At 47.0% G+C, this 20,000-nt stretch overlaps 2 protein-coding genes, 16 non-coding genes and 1 pseudogene across 22 annotated transcripts in view; all 19 read left to right on the forward strand.

The window, feature by feature from the left end:
- Positions 1-20,000, forward strand: part of LOC103910528 (uncharacterized) — a 173,207-nt gene that overhangs the window by 138,691 nt on the left and 14,516 nt on the right. The window lies entirely within an intron of this gene.
- Positions 47-165, forward strand: LOC137492658 (5S ribosomal RNA). Its single transcript, XR_015489370.1, has one exon. It is a non-coding gene; the product is annotated as a 5S ribosomal RNA (ribosomal RNA).
- On the forward strand, positions 224-342 carry LOC137492515 (5S ribosomal RNA). The gene has a single exon (XR_015485228.1). It is a non-coding gene; the product is annotated as a 5S ribosomal RNA (ribosomal RNA).
- Positions 401-509, forward strand: LOC141383936 (5S ribosomal RNA; annotated as a pseudogene).
- On the forward strand, positions 568-686 carry LOC137492526 (5S ribosomal RNA). The gene has a single exon (XR_015486156.1). It is a non-coding gene; the product is annotated as a 5S ribosomal RNA (ribosomal RNA).
- LOC137492538 (5S ribosomal RNA) lies at positions 745-863 on the forward strand. The gene has a single exon (XR_015486157.1). It is a non-coding gene; the product is annotated as a 5S ribosomal RNA (ribosomal RNA).
- LOC137492549 (5S ribosomal RNA) lies at positions 922-1,040 on the forward strand. Its single transcript, XR_015486159.1, has one exon. It is a non-coding gene; the product is annotated as a 5S ribosomal RNA (ribosomal RNA).
- On the forward strand, positions 1,099-1,217 carry LOC137492560 (5S ribosomal RNA). The gene has a single exon (XR_015489527.1). It is a non-coding gene; the product is annotated as a 5S ribosomal RNA (ribosomal RNA).
- Positions 1,276-1,394, forward strand: LOC137493354 (5S ribosomal RNA). The gene has a single exon (XR_015488981.1). It is a non-coding gene; the product is annotated as a 5S ribosomal RNA (ribosomal RNA).
- Positions 1,453-1,571, forward strand: LOC137492661 (5S ribosomal RNA). Its single transcript, XR_015486160.1, has one exon. It is a non-coding gene; the product is annotated as a 5S ribosomal RNA (ribosomal RNA).
- On the forward strand, positions 1,630-1,748 carry LOC137493355 (5S ribosomal RNA). Its single transcript, XR_015486161.1, has one exon. It is a non-coding gene; the product is annotated as a 5S ribosomal RNA (ribosomal RNA).
- LOC137493356 (5S ribosomal RNA) lies at positions 1,807-1,925 on the forward strand. Its single transcript, XR_015488982.1, has one exon. It is a non-coding gene; the product is annotated as a 5S ribosomal RNA (ribosomal RNA).
- On the forward strand, positions 1,984-2,102 carry LOC137493357 (5S ribosomal RNA). Its single transcript, XR_015488780.1, has one exon. It is a non-coding gene; the product is annotated as a 5S ribosomal RNA (ribosomal RNA).
- On the forward strand, positions 2,161-2,279 carry LOC137492604 (5S ribosomal RNA). The gene has a single exon (XR_015486162.1). It is a non-coding gene; the product is annotated as a 5S ribosomal RNA (ribosomal RNA).
- On the forward strand, positions 2,338-2,456 carry LOC137494099 (5S ribosomal RNA). Its single transcript, XR_015489605.1, has one exon. It is a non-coding gene; the product is annotated as a 5S ribosomal RNA (ribosomal RNA).
- Positions 2,515-2,633, forward strand: LOC137492615 (5S ribosomal RNA). Its single transcript, XR_015486163.1, has one exon. It is a non-coding gene; the product is annotated as a 5S ribosomal RNA (ribosomal RNA).
- On the forward strand, positions 2,692-2,810 carry LOC137492626 (5S ribosomal RNA). The gene has a single exon (XR_015486164.1). It is a non-coding gene; the product is annotated as a 5S ribosomal RNA (ribosomal RNA).
- On the forward strand, positions 2,869-2,987 carry LOC137493553 (5S ribosomal RNA). Its single transcript, XR_015488904.1, has one exon. It is a non-coding gene; the product is annotated as a 5S ribosomal RNA (ribosomal RNA).
- The window catches only part of LOC147844937 (uncharacterized), a 15,687-nt gene continuing 1,238 nt past the window's right edge, over positions 5,552-20,000 (forward strand). Inside the window, exons 1-3 of the mRNA XM_088649886.1 lie at positions 5,552-5,755; positions 19,146-19,340; positions 19,665-19,741. Coding sequence (XP_088506012.1) covers positions 5,552-5,755; positions 19,146-19,340; positions 19,665-19,741 — 476 coding nt within the window. The remainder of the gene's footprint in view (positions 5,756-19,145; positions 19,341-19,664; positions 19,742-20,000) is intronic.

Genomic DNA, 20,000 nt, shown 5'->3' on the forward strand with positions numbered 1-20,000 from the left:
TCATTTGGCAGCTGATTTAAATAGCCAACGCTTGACAGCCTCTTTCGCTTACGGCCATACCACCCTGGAAATGCCCAATCTCATCTGAACTCGGAAGTAAAGCAGGGTCGGGCCTGGTTAGTACTTAGATGGGAGACCGCCTGGGAATACCAGGTGCTGTAAGCTTTTCGAAGTGCTTCATTTGGCAGCTGATTTAAATAGCCAACGCTTGACAGCCTCTTTCGCTTACGGCCATACCACCCTGGAAATGCCCGATCTCATCTGAACTCGGAAGTAAAGCAGGGTTGGGCCTGGTTAGTACTTGGATGGGAGACCGCCTGGGAATACCAGGTGCTGTAAGCTTTTCGAAGTGCTTCATTTGGCAGCTGATTTAAATAGCCAACGCTTGACAGCCTCTTTCGCTTACGGCCATACCACCCTGGAAATGCCTGAACTCGGAGATAAAGCAGGGTCGGGCCTGGTTAGTACTTGGATGGGAGACCGCCTGGGAATACCAGGTGCTGTAAGCTTTTCGAAGTGCTTCATTTGGCAGCTGATTTAAATAGCCAACGCTTGACAGCCTCTTTCGCTTACGGCCATACCACCCTGGAAATGCCCGATCTCATCTGAACTCGGAAGTAAAGCAGGGTCGGGCCTGGTTAGTACTTGGATGGGAGACCGCCTGGGAATACCAGGTGCTGTAAGCTTTTCGAAGTGCTTCATTTGGCAGCTGATTTAAATAGCCAACGCTTGACAGCCTCTTACGCTTACGGCCATACCACCCTGGAAATGCCCGATCTCATCTGAACTCGGAAGTAAAGCAGGGTCGGGCCTGGTTAGTACTTGGATGGGAGACCGCCTGGGAATACCAGGTGCTGTAAGCTTTTCGAAGTGCTTCATTTGGCAGCTGATTTAAATAGCCAACGCTTGACAGCCTCTTTCGCTTACGGCCATACCACCCTGGAAATGCCCGATCTCATCTGAACTCGGAAGTAAAGCAGGGTCGGGCCTGGTTAGTACTTGGATGGGAGACCGCCTGGGAATACCAGGTGCTGTAAGCTTTTCGAAGTGCTTCATTTGGCAGCTGATTTAAATAGCCAACGCTTGACAGCCTCTTTTGCTTACGGCCACACCACCCTGGAAATGCCCGATCTCATCTAAACTCGGAAGTAAAGCAGGGTCGGGCCTGGTTAGTACTTGGATGGGAGACCGCCTGGGAATACCAGGTGCTGTAAGCTTTTCGAAGTGCTTCATTTGGCAGCTGATTTAAATAGCCAACGCTTGACAGCCTCTTTCGCTTACGGCCATACCACCCTGGAAATGCCCGATCTCATCTGAACTTGGAAGTAAAGCAGGGTCGGGCCTGGTTAGTACTTGGATGGGAGACCGCCTGGGAATACCAGGTGCTGTAAGCTTTTCGAAGTGCTTCATTTGGCAGCTGATTTAAATAGCCAACGCTTGACAGCCTCTTTCGCTTACGGCCATACCACCCTGGAAATGCCCGATCTCATCTGAACTCGGAAGTAAAGCAGGGTCGGGCCTGGTTAGTACTTGGATGGGAGACCGCCTGGGAATACCAGGTGCTGTAAGCTTTTCGAAGTGCTTCATTTGGCAGCTGATTTAAATAGCCAACGCTTGACAGCCTCTTTCGCTTACGGCCATACCACCCTGGAAATGCCCGATCTCATCTGAACTCGGAAGTAAAGCAGGGTCGGGCCTGGTTAGTACTTGGATGGGAGACCGCCTGGGAATACCAGGTGCTGTAAGCTTTTCGAAGTGCTTCATTTGGCAGCTGATTTAAATAGCCAACGCTTGACAGCCTCTTTCGCTTACGGCCATACCACCCTGGAAATGCCCGATCTCATCTGAACTTGGAAGTAAAGCAGGGTCGGGCCTGGTTAGTACTTGGATGGGAGACCGCCTGGGAATACCAGGTGCTGTAAGCTTTTCGAAGTGCTTCATTTGGCAGCTGATTTAAATAGCCAACGCTTGACAGCCTCTTTCGCTTACGGCCATACCACCCTGGAAATGCCTGATCTCATCTGAACTCGGAAGTAAAGCAGGGTCGGGCCTGGTTAGTACTTGGATGGGAGACCGCCTGGGAATACCAGGTGCTGTAAGCTTTTCGAAGTGCTTCATTTGGCAGCTGATTTAAATAGCCAACGCTTGACAGCCTCTTTCGCTTACGGCCATACCACCCTGGAAATGCCCGATCTCATCTGAACTCGGAAGTAAAGCAGGGTCGGGCCTGGTTAGTACTTGGATGGGAGACCGCCTGGGAATACCAGGTGCTGTAAGCTTTTCGAAGTGCTTCATTTGGCAGCTGATTTAAATAGCCAACGCTTGACAGCCTCTTTCGCTTACGGCCATACCACCCTGGAAATGCCCGATCTCATCTGAACTCAGAAGTAAAGCAGGGTCGGGCCTGGTTAGTACTTGGATGGGAGACCGCCTGGGAATACCAGGTGTTGCAAGCTTTTCGAAGTGCTTCATTTGGCAGCTGATTTAAATAGCCAACGCTTGACAACCTCTTTCGCTTACGGCCATACCACCCTGGAAATGCCCGATCTCATCTGAACTCGGAAGTAAAGCAGGGTCGGGCCTGGTTAGTACTTGGATGGGAGACCGCCTGGGAATACCAGGTGCTGTAAGCTTTTCGAAGTGCTTCATTTGGCAGCTGATTTAAATAGCCAACGCTTGACAGCCTCTTTCGCTTACGGCCATACCACCCTGGAAATGCCCGATCTCATCTGAACTCGGAAGTAAAGCAGGGTCGGGCCTGGTTAGTACTTGGATGGGAGACCGCCTGGGAATACCAGGTGCTGTAAGCTTTTCGAAGTGCTTCATTTGGCAGCTGATTTAAATAGCCAACGCTTGACAGCCTCTTTCGCTTACGGCCACACCACCCTGGAAATGCCCGATCTCATCTGAACTCGGAAGTAAAGCAGGGTCGGGCCTGGTTAGTACTTGGATGGGAGACCGCCTGGGAATACCAGGTGCTGTAAGCTTTTCGAAGTGCTTCATTTGGCAGCTGATAGACTTCCCCGTGTCACAGCTTCGCTGCCATTATTTTTTCTCGCCTTCAAGGGCATTGTTTCTGTCGGTGCTGTGTCGATGCCAGCTGAGCTGCGCTCGGTCCCTGGTGCTGCGCCTGTTTTAAATAGCTGTCTTAAGCTGTTGGTGTGCCACAAAAAAAAAAAAAAAAAAACTCTACGTATATATCACTGTATTAGTCATATCTATAAGCTACCTCATATTGCTGCTATTCTTATTACTTTGTATAATTTTATCATTATTTTTTGCACATATTTTTCTTCTTATTATTTAATTTTTGTTTATCTATACTTGCACTGTCTCTGGAGTGGACCTGACCTTCATTCACTGCTGGTCATACTTTGTATTATTATTTATGTGACAAATAAAACTCTTGACTTGACTTGATTCTCCTCAGTTTGGATGAGACGTTTTGCAGACGGCCAGTGAACTCGCTTTCCAGTTTATAACCCTCAATCTCTTCCAAGAGCAGGTCTGCAGAAATGGGACGAAAGTCTAAAGTCTGCCCTGATGATATACCCCCACCAGCCCAACAGAAAAGTGCCATAACTATACTCAACTCAGGGCGGGAACATGGTCCGGGTAGGAGTACTTTTGTGAGACGTAGGCTTCCAGAGGTCTGGGGGGTGTAGGATCTTTGGCCACCCCTTGCCTGGGGGCCGGGTCGGGGAAGTGGTGCCGGCTGAGCAGGAGACTACCTTCTCCTCCTCTTCCCCCCCCACCAGCTTGCTGAGATCTTTGAGCTGGGACTGGATGCACTCTGTAGTAAGCATGCAGCAAGGTTCAGCACACAGACGCTCGGCTTCTGAGCCAACTGGTTCCCAATCATCGTCTTCCAACCACGGTAACCGAGACACCACAGGAACCGCCCATTAATTCGATTGCAACCACGCAACTACTCCTGAGCAACAACTCCTGAGTCACTTTTCGATGCTTTGCTCTTCCCATGGCCTCTTTCCGGCCAGAGGCAGAGAGCTCTGTGTGCTGCTTTAGGTGTCTGTCTAGACGGGCTGGTGTTCTGCAACAGCTAGGCACCCGGCACAGCATCTTACGTGTGTCCTTATTGCCAGCGCTGAGCGAGAGCAAAAGCCTCTTCTCTTCCGAGTTTGTCACCTTGTCAACCGCTAACAGGTGCGACAAGAGCCGGCTGTAGACTGAAGCAGAGCGTACATTCAGCCATGACCATCCAAGATCAATGCTGCAGGGAAAGACTTACACACTGAGGGGAATGGTTTAAAAGGAGGCGGCAGAGGCATCCACTTCCGAGTCATGACGCTGGTGACACTTCTTAAAGGGGAAAACATCCACCCCTGAACCAGGGGTATAAACCGATACCTTCAAGATCCCCTTGGTCCAATGCATGGATAAGCTGTAACTACTTTTGGGGGATTTCCCCATTCCTCTTTCAAAGGAACCATGTGTGTCCAAGGAACAACGCACCGTTTGGGCAGCTTTACTGCGCCAGCCGTCGGAGCTTTTACACAGCCTTTTTCTTTTTCTTTCCCACAAAGGGATGGTATGAGCCCCATCGAACACGCACTATTTTGGCAGCTTTAATGTGCCAGCCATGGGAGCTTTTGCACAGCTTTTTTTCCTTCTCTTTCCCACAAAGGGATGGTATGAGCCCTATCGAACACGCACCGTTTTGGGCAGCTTTACTGCACCAGCCGCTGAAGCTTGAGCACTGCTTTTCCTTTTTCAAAGGGTTTAGTAGAACCCCACCAAACACACACACCTTTTTGGGCAGCTTTACTGCGCCAGCCATGGGAGCTTTTGTACGGCTTTTCCCTTTTTCAAAAAGAATCGTAGAACCTGATCGAACATGCACTTTTTCAGGACATTTAGTGGGCGTCATTGTGCCCACCAGTCATTAGACCAGCCATCTTCCAACTGGACCATGATAGCTCGCTAGAAAGACCAACAATCCCACAAACTGGCCTAGTCGTTCCAGACGCTTGCTAGAAAGACCCACCACCCTGCAAACTCACTGAACTAGCTCTCACTTGACCAAAGCTTGCCCGGGGACCCACACCCTTCCCAGGGAGCCAGGGTCCACGTTAGGGGGCTGGAACCACTGAGCTCAATATCCCACAAATCACACCCCTTCTGCCTAGGGACCCACACCCTTTCTGGGGCCATCGCCAGCCCCACAGGGTTCTCTTGATTGACACCTGTTCTCCAGCAGTGCCCAAGCACCCCACTTTTAAGCCCGGGAATATGGACTTAGAGAAAAAGCATGTGCTAGTTGTTCTGTTGGTGACCCACCTGGCTCTGGGGCACCACCCTCTCCACCACCTTAATATACTGTGGTTCAGACAGCAGGGGTGCACCAGCCTTTCCAAGTTCCACTACCTATGGCAGTGCTCAAATTTTGAGGTGGCTGGGGTGCACCAATGACGCGTAGTTCTAGCAACAGATGATATAGGAGTTCTGTGTTAACCTTGCTCGGTTGGCAGGGTTCGAACGTGTTTGCTGGGGCAGCTAGTCTACGTACAGACCCCTTGGTTCTTTCCCAACCATGCCGGGATGCACGACCAAATGCTCGCCAGAAACGGATGCAACTGCTCGGGCAGATGGCTTGGCCATAGACCCCTGCTTCTTTCCCATTGAGCCAGGATGCGCAACCAAAGGCTCGCGGGAAACAGATGCACCTGCTTGGGCAGATCAGCCTGGTTATAGCTCCCCTGGTTCTTTCCTATTTTGCCAGAACGCACAGCCAAAGGTTTGCAGGAAACAGACACAGCTGCTCAGGCAGACGGCTTGGTCATTGATCCCCTGCTTTTTTGCCATTGAGCCAGGACCCACGGCTGACGGCTTGCAAGAAACAGACACACTTACTCGGGCAGACCAGCCTGCCCTTAGACCACCTGCTTTTTTCCCTTGTGCCAGGACGCGCGGTCAAAGGCTAGCGGGAAATGGATGCACCTGCTCGGTCAGACCAGCCTGGCCTTAGAGCCCCTGCTTTTTTCCCAATCGTGCCAAGAGGTGCGGCCGAAGGCTCACGGGAAATGGACACACCTGTTCAGGCAGACCAGCCTGGCCTTAGAACCCCCTGGTTTGTTTAACCGCACAACTATCACCAAACAAAGTCCACAATTTCACGCCGTCCCCAAAATCCTGATGGCAGGTCAGAGGCATTTGGCATCAGGCACGTACTTCCAGGCGCAGGACATCTCGACAGGTTGGTCAGGAAAGATTGTTTCCCACCGGCAGTGGTGGAAAGAGTACTGAGAAAGCATACTTAAGTAAAAGTACCATTACTTGCATAAAAAAATATAGTGAGAGTAGAGTAAATGTACCTGTTGTAAATATTACTCAAAGTAGGAGTAAAAAGTAGCCCTTTTAAAAGTACTCATGAGTAGTGAATACTGAGTATTATGCTGTTATAAGTTGATACATTTACATGTAATTTGTTGATGTGTGTAAGCCTAACATTCTGTAGAAAAGCAAACGCATAAAACTTGTCTTCGATGTTCATCGTGCTCTGAATGAGCGTTATAACTGTAGTGTAGCGTGTAACTGCTTCATTCTGGAGGGTTAAAAAAAAAAAACAGACTCGTCTCTGGGAGTCGATTCTTGTCTTCAAGTCAATTCCAGCACAATGTCCATTGAGGAATAGATACGTTGGAATATTTTGGAGTCGACACTCTAATCCCTAAGCAACGGCACTCAATCTGGCTGTCAACAAAGCTGCTCATGCGGCTGCTTTCGCCAATTTCAGGTAAGTTTAGTCCTTAAAAGTACTTGAATATTACATACAGCTGTTCCCGACTCTTTTCTTACTGGTAATTGACATTTGTGTTGAATATTTATTTTATAGTGATGGTTAGAGTGTGTAAAAACTCTGTTAGCGCCTTGGCATAGTAATGGGCTTTTGTTTATAAAATTTTTAGCTTTTAATGACAATGTTTTGTTATCAATGTTTATTAGGAGGTCGTGTAGTAAATAGCCTAAAATATCTACTGTACTGTCAAACACGAATTGAAACCCCTTGTGGAAAAACAGCTTAAACCTGCCAACCAGTTTAGACAATTTTAAGCTGTGTTTTTCAGCAGGAACATTAGTACATACTTTCACTGTAACGTCAAACTAATACAGCTTTTAAAAAGTACTTTGTGATTTCAGGACTGACACAATTACCCTCACAACAGAATAGAAGAGATTTCTAAAAACCTGATGGGAACTAGCTGATCACAGAGATGGAGGAAACATGGGTAATACAAGAAAACTTATTAAACAAAAATGTTTGATTAGTGTGTTAAGGCGCATTGTTGGTGCGTTGCTATTTTGAGTAAAAAAAGTTTTAAAAATTCGTAAAAAAATTCAATTTGGTATACGACATGCATTTTTTCTGTTTGGAATAGAACACTCATTTGAGGGATGGTGGGTCTCTAGCACGACAAAGTCAGTTTGAGGGGGATGGTGGGTCTCTAGCACGACAAAGTCAATTTGAGGGAATGGTGGGTCACTAGCACTACAAAAGTCAGTTTGAGGGGGATGGTGGGTCTCTAGCACGACAAAGTCAGTTTGAGGGGGATGGTGGGTCTCTAGCACGACAAAGTCAGTTTGAGGGGATGGTGGGTCACTAGCACGACAAAGTCAGTTTGAGGGGGATGGTGGGTCTCTAGCATGACAAAGTCTGTTTGAGGGGATGGTGGGTCACTAGCATGACAAAGTCAGTTTGAGGGGGATGGTGGGTCTCTAGCACGACAAAGTCAGTTTGAGGGGGATGGTGGGTCTCTAGCATGACAAAGTCAGTTTGAGGGGATGGTGGGTCACTAGCACGACAAAGTCAGTTTGAGGGGGATGGTGGGTCTTTATGGATGCGATCACCGGGGAAGTTGGTTAGACCCAGGCCCAAGCCCACCATGACCTTCCCGAATAGAGACCACCTTTCTCAGCATGTCCCCCGCCTGGAAATGCATGCGCGACGCTGGGGTTCTCTGACCTGCCGTTAGGTTTTCGGTGAAGGTGAAAAAAACGGGACTTAAAATAATTTTGGCTTTAGCTGTTAAACGAAACAGGGGTCTAAGGGCAGGCCAGCAGCCCCCAGAGGCACACCCGGGCAAGGCAGGTGCGCGCTATGACCCTTGTGCAGGCAAGGAACCAGGGTCCAAAGGTATCAAACGCTGCCAGGTAGGAGTGCCCGAGCCCGGGCAAGGCAGGTGCGTGCTATGACCCTTGTGCAGGCAAGGAACCAGGGGCAAAAGGCATCAAACGTAGCCCCAGGTAGGAGGAGTACCCGAGCCTGGGCAAGGCAGGTGCGCACTATGACCCTGGTGCAGGCGAAGAACCAGGGCCAAAAGGCATCAAACGCAGCCCCAGGTAGGAGTGCCTAAGGCTGGGCAAGGCAGGTGCGTGCTATGACCCTGGTGCAGGCGAGGAACCAGGGTCCAAAGGCATCAAACGCAGCCCCAGGTCGGAGTGCCCGAGCCCAGGCAAGACAGGTGCGTGCTGTGTGGCCCCTGTAGGGTTACCAGTGGCACCGTTTATGCATATGGCTTAAGCTCCGGCGGGAACTCGTTCTGTCTGTGGAACGGCAGGTGGAAACAATGCGCTTTTCGGTGGAGTTAATGAAACCCAGGCCCCAGCTCACCAAGCCATTGCTGAAATGAGCTTTCCCGGCATGTCCCGCGCCTGGAGATGCATGTGCAATGCTGAGTTTCTCTGACCTGCCGCTCTGTTTTCGGTGAAGGTGAAAAAAACGAGACTTGGAATAATTTTGGCTTTACCGGTTGAACAAACCAGGGGTCTAAGGGCAGGCCAGCAGCCCCAGGAGGCGTGTCCGTACCCGGGCAAGGCAGGTGCGCACGCGTCACGGAGTCAGGAGCCCATTGCTGAGCTGTCAAGCCGCGCACGAGCGCGACCGTTTCCCCTCAGGCTAGCCCGTGCGCGTTCTGGCGCCAAAGCCGGTTGGGTCACCAGCAGCACATTTGTCTTGCCCGTGCTCTATGGGAAAGTCAGTGTCCCCGCTGGCGATCAGGAGTCAAATCTAGAGGGTCTTTGGGGACCGGCGCTTGCTCCCGGAGAGTGGGGGGTCCCTGGGCAGAGCGTGTGACATGGGGCCTTGGAGGCCAGTGGCTCCAGCATTGGTCACCAGCGGCACCATTTATGCATCTGGAGTGAGAAAGTTCCAAAAGAGAAAACGTGCCAGCAGGTGCTCACAGGGGGCGTTGATTAGACCCAGGCCCAAGCCCACCAAGTCATGTCCGACAAGAGACCACCCTTCCCGGGTTACCAGTGGGGATGTCCCGCGCCTGGAGATATTTGCCCGATGCCAAAATTCTCTGACCTGCCGTCAGGTTTTCAGGGAACGTGAAAAATCCCGGACTTAGTTTCTGACAGTCTTGCTGCTGAACCCCTCTGATACTGAGCGATAGGAGCTCGTGTGACGCCCCAGGGGTTAGGCCCCCACCCCGGCCCCCAAGCACCAATGGGTCAGCCTCTATGGGTGTGGTTGTTTCCTCCCTGTCCAGGGCATGCTTTCAGGGAGGTGTGGGGGCGTCCCTCCGCACACAACTTCCCCCCCTTCCCGCCTCTATCCGTGGGTGAGGACTCAGATGGCCCGTCTGGCTTTGACCCAGAGCATGTCTGCCGCTCAGCCCGCCCCCCTGGACACCCCCCTCCCCCTTGAGTCGTAACAAGAGAGGCATTGAACCAAATGGATCTCGTAGGCATCGGTTTCCACCCCGCGGGGGGGGGGGTGTCTTTCCCCTTTAAGAGAAAGATCCATGACGCAAAAGTGGACGCTGGCTCCGCCCTCATTTGAACCGCTGCACGTGGCGTGTGGGTCTCTTTCCCCTTCAGCCTTGGTCTTGCATGGTCATGTCCAAATGTGCGCTGTGCCTCAACGTCTACAGCCGCCTCTCGCCTCACCTTACAGCCCGTCCACAAGTTGACCAACTCGGATGAGAAGGGGCTATTACTCGTGCTGGTCGCGTGGACATGCGGAGGACCCCATGCCCGGCTGTCGCAGAATGCCAGCCCGCCTAGACAGGCACTTGAAGCGGCATGCAGAGTTCTCGGCCTCGGGCTGGATAGAGGCTATGGTAAGAGCCAATTGTCAGAAAGTGGCTCGGAATTTGCAATGGCTGCTGTCCACCCAGCCGGCGGTTCCCGTCATGTCTCAGCTAGCGTCGTCCTCCGAGGAGGAGCGGGACTCGGACGGCCTAGAGGATAACTGTCCTTTCGCCAACCCCGGCTGCAGGCGTGCTACAAAGCACATACAGGCCCAGCTCACAGACCTCGGCAAGCAAGTGGACAAGATGAGGTCTACCCTGGTCCAATTCACGCACCTCTACCGGGAGTTGAGGAGCGGGGAAGAGAGGAGGAGGAAGAGGAGAACCAGGTCGCCTCCTGCACCATCGACACTAGGCCCCCAGGCGAGGAGCGGCCGGAGGTCCGACGCCCCCCGAGCCTTTGGAAGCCTTGAACCCGCAAGCCTACCCATTCGCGGACCACGTCCTCACACTGAGTTAAGTATTTTTATAGCACTTTGCTGTTGGGCTGGTGGGGTTATGTCGTCATTTCTGCTGACTCTTGGTTGTCCCCTTTCTGCAGACCTGCTTTTGGGGGAATTTGAAGGCTTCCAACTGGGCAGCGAGCCTACCGCCCGCCTACGGAACAACGTCACTTCCAAGCTGGGCAGGATCAAGACTTTTTTGGGATACATGGCAAAAGGCACCGCGGAGCCAGAGTACTTCCTTTTTCTCAATCAGCCAGCCCGCATCCGAGCTTGGCCTGCCCTGCTGGGCCGCACGCGGATGACCGAGCCAATGAGACAGCACTATCTAAAAAACCAAGCCCAGTTTCTAGACTACCTCTCAGAAACCCCGCCGGCCTCCTGCCGCCTCTCCAGCATGGCCCTGGTACTGATTCGCAGGGAGGTCAGAGCTCTCATTTGCGGCAATGCCGGCATTTCATCGTGTACAAGGTCAGAACCAAGCAGGCGAAGGAAAGCAGACTAATCTCTAAGGCCAGCCTGGTACGCTGTCCCCAGACCGCTGGAAGGAACATCCCTGCCCTCCTAAGTAAGTGATCTATCCGCCGGTCAGCATTTCCACCAGCAGCTCTTGGTTAAATCAGCCACGTCAGCCAGCCCCCCCTTCCCCCCCCCAAATGGAATAAGAGGAGCGGGCTGACGTGGCTGGTTTAACTGGGTTACCAAAAGAGCTGCTGGTGACCTGGAGCAGAAATTGGTGTTCTTATTTCCCCTTTGCTTTAGGCCACCAACAGCTTTTGGTTAAACCAGCCACGTCAGTCTGAAGGGAGGGCAGACTGACGTGGCTGGTTTAGCTGGGTGAACCAAGAGCTGCTGGTGACCCGGAGCAGAATATGATTATTCCCGCCCCCTCCCTTTGCTTTAGGGCTCCATCGGCTCTTGTTAAACCATAGTTAAACCATTGGTGGTCTAATTTGTCTAACCTTACTGCCTTCATCAGATAGCCTGGAGTCCAACCCAAACACTGTAGTATCAGGTTAACTACTGAGGTAGGAACCTTGTGTAGGTGTTTGTTGAAGGGGGAGCATTAAAGCCGTGGGTTTAATAGACATACTGTGTGGTCCTTCTGATGTGCCTCCTAGAAAGGTTATAGTGTACATATTAACCACTTAACATTGTGTCAGAAGCAAAAACGTAATATTAACGGATGTCGAACAAATAAGAGACAACACAGTACGCAGGCTATTTGTTTCTCTCTGCCGTTTACTGAAAGCTCGGGGCTAATGCTAGCGAGCTCACGGACTGCAAAATGAATCAGTTTCAAGTTTCTCCACCAGAGAAGTTTATATTTAAAGCAGAAGACTTGACTAAATGTATTATACGCTTTAACAGATTCCGCATCACATCTGGATTGGAGACGCAAGCGGATAAAAATCAAGTAAATGCACTAATTTAAACAATGGGGGAGGAGGCGGTGGATATATTGTTTTCCCTGCACCTCAGCCCAGTGGAAGCGAGTGAGTACGACACAGTTAAGACAAATTGGATGCTCACTTTGTAACACGCAGAAATGTGATCTTTGAGAGGGCAAAGTTTAACCTGAGGCAGCAAGAAACGGGCGAGTCGCCCAACAGCTTTCACACAGTGCTGCACTGCCTAGCGGAACACACCGGATACGGGGCTTTGCATGACGAAATAGTGAGAGACAGACTTGTGGTGGGTTTGAGAGATAAACGCTTGTCAGAACAGCTAAAACTCGATCCTGAACTGACTTTAGAGAAAGCAATTACCAGAGCTAGACAAAGCGAGCAGGTGAAGAAGCAACAAGAAATGCTAAAAATTAACTTTAAAGCTGATATCTCTAATGCTCAGCTTGACAGCGTGCACACAAGACAGCGAAACAGGGCACGCGCTAAACAACTCAAGCCACAATACAAACACACAGAACAAAAACAACAGAAGGAAAGACAGGCACAATGCAGCAGATGTGGTGACTCAAGATGGCATAGCCAACAACAATGTCCAGCCAAAGATGTAATATGCAATAACTGCAGGAAAAAAGGACATTACGCCAGGGTGTGTAAAACCAAAAGAATGTGTGAAATGCATGTAGCTACAGTGATTGAGGACACTGGTGAGAAAGTTGCATTTTTGGGTTCACTGTCAGCAGATGCTAATGACAGCCCATGGATGACAGACATGCATGTGGAGAATCTAAATGCACGGTTTAAAATTGACACTGGCGCAGACGTCACCGCTATATCAGAAATGCTGTATAACCAGGGCCAATTCAGTAGGCTGGAGAGGTCAACAAGGGTTCTGCTGGGACCAGGAGGGTCTCGTCTGAATGTGAAGGGCAAGTTCACCGCAACTCCCTGAAAAAAACAGTAAAAGTACTAAGGGGGAAATTTACGTTGTGGAGGGGCTGTGTACACCACTGCTAGGTGGGCTCGCTGCGGTGGCACTGCACTCAATGATAAGTGTGAGTTTTCTAAGAGCAGGATAAAGTTCCTGGGGCAGGTTACAGAGGCATCAGGTGTCAGCACTGATCCTGACAAAGTGAGCGCTGTAAAACCCATGCCAGCGCCAAGTAATGTTAGCGAGGTAAGGTGCTTCCAGGGAATGACAAACCACCTGGGGAAATTCCTGCCTCACTTAGCGGTGAGAACACGACCACTCAGAGACCTGCTGAGGAAGTCCAGTATGTGGGCCTGGGGGCCTCAAGAACAGCAGGACTTCGATAATATCAAAGATAAACTGACGACACCCCCAGGGCTTGCGTTGTATGATCCTTATGCTAAAACACTCGTCTCCGCTGACTCTTCCCGTTCCTCTCCAGCGGCAAACAGACACAGAGTGGAAACCTGTGGTGTATACCTGGAGAGCCCTCAGCAGCACTGACCAGCGATACGCCCAGATTGAGAAGGAGACACTAGCATCAACATGGGCCTGTGAGAGGTTCGCAGAGTTCCTTGTTGGGAAGAGTTACTACATTGAAACGAACCACAAGCCCCTGATTTCTACTAGGCTCAAAAAGATTGGATGAACTTCCCCCACACATACAGCGCCTGCGCATGCGACTAATGCGGTTTGCCTACACCATATCGCATGTGGCTGGCAAGGACATCGCAACTGCAGATGTGCTGTCCCGAGCTCCTGTCAGTCATACTGCAGAAGGATTGCAGGAGGAGGAAATCAACCTCTCTGTTGACTCTGTGGTAGCGAGCCTCCCAGCTACAGAAAAGAGGCTAAGAGAAATTCAGAGACACCAGGACAATGACTCTACACTCCATCACTTGAAGAAATTCTGTGTCGAAGGATGGCCAGATAATTTTTCTATTCTATTTCTATTCTAGCCATTTCTGCCATTCAAAGGTGAGCTCACAATCCAAGATGGTCTACTATTGTACGGCAGCAGAATAGTCATCCCAGTGTCACTCAGGGCTGACATCCTGTCCAAGTTGCATGAGGGCCATCTGGGAATAACAAAATGCTGAGAGCGGGCTAAGCATTCTGTATGGTGGCCAGGGCTCAGCAGAGAGCTGACCAACATGATAGAGAAATGTGATGTGTGCAGCCATGAAAGAGTCAATTTCAAAGAAAAGATGATGTCTACTGAATTTCGGTCTAGACCATGGTCTACTGTAGGAGCGGATTTATTCCAGATAACAAACAATACCTAGTCATCGTGGACTATTTCTCCAGATATTTTGAAGTAGCCAAACTGACGTCTACTACATCTGAAGCTGTGATTGATCACATCAAGTCTATCTTCGCTCGTCATGTCAAACATGAAGTGGTCCTCTCAGACAATGGCCCACAGTTTGCATCTGAGATCTTTAGACAGTTCACAAGGGGTTTTAGTCATGTGACATCCAGCCCCCATTTCCCACAGAGCAACGGGGAGGCAGAGCGTGCTGTGAGGACAATCAAATGTCTCCTCAAGAAATCCGGCGACCCTTATCTCGCTCTGATGGCATATCGTGCCGCTCCCCTGGCGAATAGGTACAGTTCCACTGAACTTCTGATAGGGAGGAAAATAAGAATGACAGTTCCTGTCATTTCGTCCAAGCTCAACCCAGGGTGTGTAGACCTGGATAACCTGGAAAGGACAGAGAGGAGATACAGACAAAAACTGTGACAGTATTATAACCATAGACATAGAGCACGAAACATGCTGCACCTTCAGCCTGGTGATCATGTGTGGGTCAAAGATACAGTGGAAAGAGGCACGGTGGTGTCTACTGCCAGCACACCGAGGTCATACATCATTGAGACACCTGGGGGCACTATACGAAGGAACAGATACCATCTTTCACCGACCCCTGTGGCTCCAGGAGAACCTCCTAACTTAACTGAGCCAGCACCTGAGAGCATAGTTCTTAATGACACACACACTCCTGTCACACCCGGAGCACAGAGTGCAGCCAGTCAGCAGTCTCCTGTGTGTGAAAGAAGTTTCCCAGCCCGAATAAGGAATCCTCCTTTTTTCTTTAAAAGACTTTGTTCGCTCCTAGGAATGGAATTCGAGTGAAGGGTTGTCGCCTCCAATTTATGTTGTTGACAGTGTTAACTAAAGCACATGTTCATGGTACTCTTAGCTAAATTGGAAAAAAATAAGAGCCATAAATGCGATTACAGGTGTTACTGATGTTGATTGTCATTTAGTTATGTTAGGAGTTATAACTTAATTAAAATTAATCGGAAGAGCCTCCTGTTAAAGTTTAGAAACACTCTAAAGGTTATTTCTGTTTTTTGCATCTGCACATAGTTTATCCTTTGCTTTGAAAGGGCGATGTAGTATCAGGTAAACTACTGAGGTAGGAACCTTGTGTAGGTTTTTTTGAAGGGGGGAGCATTAAAGCCGTGGGTTCAATAGACATACTGTGTGGTCCTTCTGTTGTGCCTCCTAGAAAGGTTATAGTGTACATATTATTGACTTAACAGACACTAGTGAGGAATTTTTTTTTTTGGGTGTACACATTTAAACAGCTTATAGGAAGAGGAGTTTGAGCTCAAACTCCCTCTCATTGGAGCCCAAGTGGCTCTGCAGCGAGCAGTGTCTCAATCTGTTTGCTAACTGTTAACACACATTATTGCATTTAATGACTTTACATTGTTGAGCACTGAGCTATGTTTTAGTGAACTGAACATTGTATCAGTTGATGAAATAAAGTGATTTTCTGTAAGTTTAAGCATTTCTATAAAACTTCAGCATTTGTAACTGAAAAATCCTGGCCACCACACTGCAAATTGTAGATAGTAGATTTACCTACCTTGAAGTTAAAATTAACACTCCCTCAGAGTTAATATGGAAACCACTATAAAAGTGTTAAAAATAACACTTTTGAAAGTGTTAACATTATCAACACCAAGAGAGTGTTAATTAGAGAGTGTTAATTAGCAAACTCTTGTTAATATAGATATATAGATTAATAATAACATATTATTAATCTTATTAATAATAATTAATAATATTATATAGATATAAAATATCTGTTAAATTTCTGAAAAAAAATTCTGTAAATATGGAAGTTTTTTAGAACTGTATAAATGTACAGTCATTAAATGCAATAATGTTTTCATGTGTGATTGCAACTAGAAAACAGATTTTGACTGCATTAGTAACTACAGTTACCTTAAAAAAAAAAAAGATGCAGCATAACATCAAACACTCACAGTTCATCTTGGACTTGAACACAGACGCTACTGTCCTTCACAATGGTGACACAAAAACCGTTTAGCTATTTTTCTTTTTCCTTTTTTGATTTTACGAAAAAATACCGGCAGCTGTGGTTGCCAGTAATTTACTGTTTTAAACATTTTAAATTCATAAATTCAGTTTACAGAATATTTTTGTTAAAAACAAATTCCACAGTCTTGTTATTTTTATATTTTTTTTATTAACTACCTTGGAGTTAAAATGAACACTCTCTCAGTGTTTATATGGGAACCACTATAAAAGTGTTAAAAAACACCTTTGAAAGTGTTAAATTTTTTAACACTCAGAGTGTTAATTAGCAAACTCTTATTGTGTAAAATATCTGTAAAATGTATGTTAAAATACTGGCAGCAGTGGTTGCCAGTAATCTGATGTTTTCAACATTTTACATTGGTAAATTCAGTTTCCAGAATATTTCTGTTAAAAATACATTCCACAGTTTGTATTTTTCATCGAACACATTTAACTCCTTCAATCCCAGAGCAAAATCCTCACTAGTGTTGTCACTACAGAGGGTTGAACAATCAGAGAGTGATGAAGTTAATGAGACAATTAAGTGTCTAATTAAAGAAGGATTGAGAATTATTGATGAACAACTGTCAACAGCAGAATCACTGAAGGAAAGAAAAACACAAACTACAGCCAAAACCAAAATAAATTCAACTGAGAAAATAAACAGTAAATAAAATAATAATGAAAAAAAATTACACAATAAAAAAAAAATCTTTAAAACAACTCATCACATTAAACAACTCATCATGGAGCTTCACTTATTACTGATCTTTGACTTTATTTTTAAAAAAACCAATACACAACAAACACCAGCATGTCAGGATGCAGAAAATGCTGACAAGATGGATGTGGTCTTTTAGAGTCTGGATGATCATGTCTCAAACCTGAGCGGTAACCTGGCCTCTGTTCAAAATCAAAGCAAAAAATGCGTGAATTTATTTTTATTTAATCTATCCTTAATCATGTGTTAAGTGTTTTTTGGAACCTCCAGTTTCATTACATCCAAACCCAGAGTCAGCTTGGAAAATGGAAATCAGGACAAACATATGCTCTCGGCCATTGAAAGAGTTTCAGATCAGAAAGCCACTCTCCCATAATCTGAGGAAAAGGTGCAGTTTGGATTTGAACCTAGCACCTGCTGTTCCCAAGACAGGTGCTCTGGCCAACTCAGTCTTAACACTAATAGAAAAAAAACCTCTGGATACGATACTTCCAAACGCAGTTTCATCTAAGACAGTGGGGGCGGGGGAAGCAAAATTTACTATGCTTTCTACTCAGTTACTTTGCACATGCATAAAGAGGCACTTGTACAACAAATCCAAAAGGCTTGATCTCAACAAGAGGTGGCAGTTACTTTTCCCCAAAACCACAGGTTGCCTTCGAGTCATTCCTCAAGCCCACTAGGCCCTACACTGTTTTCTAATCTCCCTTATTTAAAACACCTCAATTAAGTCATCGGCTTTGTTTTAGAGTACCCCTAGTATCTGAGCCTGCACTGCGATATGAAAGAAAGAAGCAAAACGGGATGGACAGATGCCTAAAATGTTGGAAACGCACCACACCTTAAGTCAGTGAAGAAAAGGAGCCAAGCTTGCAACTCTGGTGGGACTCGAACCCACAACCTTTGAATGACTCAGCTCACAGCCTAGAAGTCCAATGCGCTATACATTGCGCCACAGAGCCTGAGTGCTCTGCTCCCTTTAGCACTGTTGCACAGAAAGCACTTTTTAGAACTCTCTGGCCCATGAAAGAACAGCTAACTGCAGACAAAGCACTGCTGGGATTCGAACCCAGGATCTCCTGTTTACTAGACAGGCACTTTGACAAACTAAGCCACAGCGCCAAACAACCTTGACAGAGGTTAATTGTTTAATTTGAAAAAAGAAAAAAAAATAACAATGGTAGCACTGCATGTGTGAATGTCAGGACTTGAAATATTAAAGTCCAATGCGCTACTTGCACGCCTACTTCCGCGTTCTTTTCAATAGGGCTCACTCAGTTCCGGTTTAGCAATGGCTATGTTCTACACCCGCTGTCTCCAGGACCTCCCACGGATTAACGTTACTGATGTGCATCGCATTTGCAGAACTACAACAGCTCCATCCAGCAAGCTGGAAAAAGGCTTTAAACTATACGCAGCCTCGTATATACACGGTTACGAAGGTAAGCAACATTTAATGTTAATCAATTTCATTGCTAACGTTAATTGTTGGCTTTCTGTAAACAAACAGGAATGCATTAATTGTTTTCATCATGTGTTTGTGTTATTGTTATCAGTTTCAAATAAAGACAGGGTGTCAGGGGAAGTCTGCGTTAAAGCCTTGTGCTACAGATCAATGAGGAAAAATAAGGCACCACACAATTAAATAGTATGCTAGTAACATAGGGTTCACCGTTCTCCAAAACCAGTTCAGGTGTTATAGCGGTGAAGTTGTTTTTATAATCGCACATTCGTTCATTAAGAAGTCTCTATATTGTTTACCATTCTACTTTGAATATTCGATCGGAATTAGCATACAAGTGTGACTTGAAAACATTAACACTGTTTATTTGACTGTGAACAATGTTGTACTTTGATTTTTGCTTCTAATATGATTTAGCTATTTAAAGCTTGCATATAATACTTTTATAAAATTATATTATTAAGAGGAAAATTCAAATGTGCAAATATAAAACCAACTTTACCACTATTCAGGTGTTCAAGTGTGTTCAAATGTGTTCAAGTGTTCAAATGCCTTCATTTGTGTTCCGAATTGTTCATGTGTGTTCTGATGTGTTCATTTTCTTGAAGTATTACAAATAACAAGGAGGTTTTGCAGAAGAATCAGAATGTTGTCAGTCTGAATTTGGCTTCCATATTTAGGAAACCTAAATGGTTTTAGTACGCAAGTATTACATAAACCCAGAGCAGCCAAAGTGTTATCTGTGTTATTTTAGGTTGGACTCAAGGATGCTTCACCTGTGGTGCTCACACACAGCAAGTGTTCATGTGTGGCAGGCACTGCTTTGTGCAATCATACGGTTGCCTTGCTGTTTCAAACTGCTCATTATTCCCAGCTTAATTTATCTGTTGTACCCCCTGTGCTTAGCTGCACTGAAAGAGAACAATCCTGGTATAAACCACGAACAATGGTAATTTAAACTTAGAAATGTAGGCTTATTTGTTAGACAGTATAATCACAATATGTGACATTGTTTGTGAAGTTTACTCTAAAATCTCAATGTAATTTTGAGATTAGAAGCTTTAAAGTTTAGTTTCAACCATTTATTTCACCATGATTTCAATATTTGACATGACCTTATTCTGTTCATATTAAAGATATCATGGTTAAATTTTCTAAGAATGTAGTTTATGTTTTGCTGGTTAATTTGATGTAGAAACTGAATTATTTTAAAAGTACATTTTACATTTGTAGTTTAACATTTGTTATATGATTATTTACATTTGTTTGTCAGGGTGTGAAACCAGGCCCGATCAATGCCACGGTCATCACAAAACCTGTAGCAAGCCGTTCTGCACAAGGTGGAGTGAGGTGAAGTTCAGCAACCACATTTTTTTTTCATTGGTACAAGGATGCTGAGATCAAAGATATTTTGTTACATTTCTGTGGCGAGGGGGCGTGGCCGAGAGCCGTGGGAACGTGGTGAGGCCACCGCGTAAGTGGCTACACCTGCGGTGCGCACCTGCCTCGGATCCCACGGAAGAAGCTCTGGACCATAAAAGGAGGACCGATGGCAGAGGAAGGCGAGAGAGGACCGGGCCCGGGCATATTGTTTTACTTTTGCTTTCAG

Source organism: Danio rerio, chromosome 4, assembly GCF_052040795.2.
Source record: "Danio rerio strain M-AB ecotype USA chromosome 4, GRCz13ab, whole genome shotgun sequence".
NCBI lineage: Eukaryota > Metazoa > Chordata > Actinopteri > Cypriniformes > Danionidae > Danio > Danio rerio.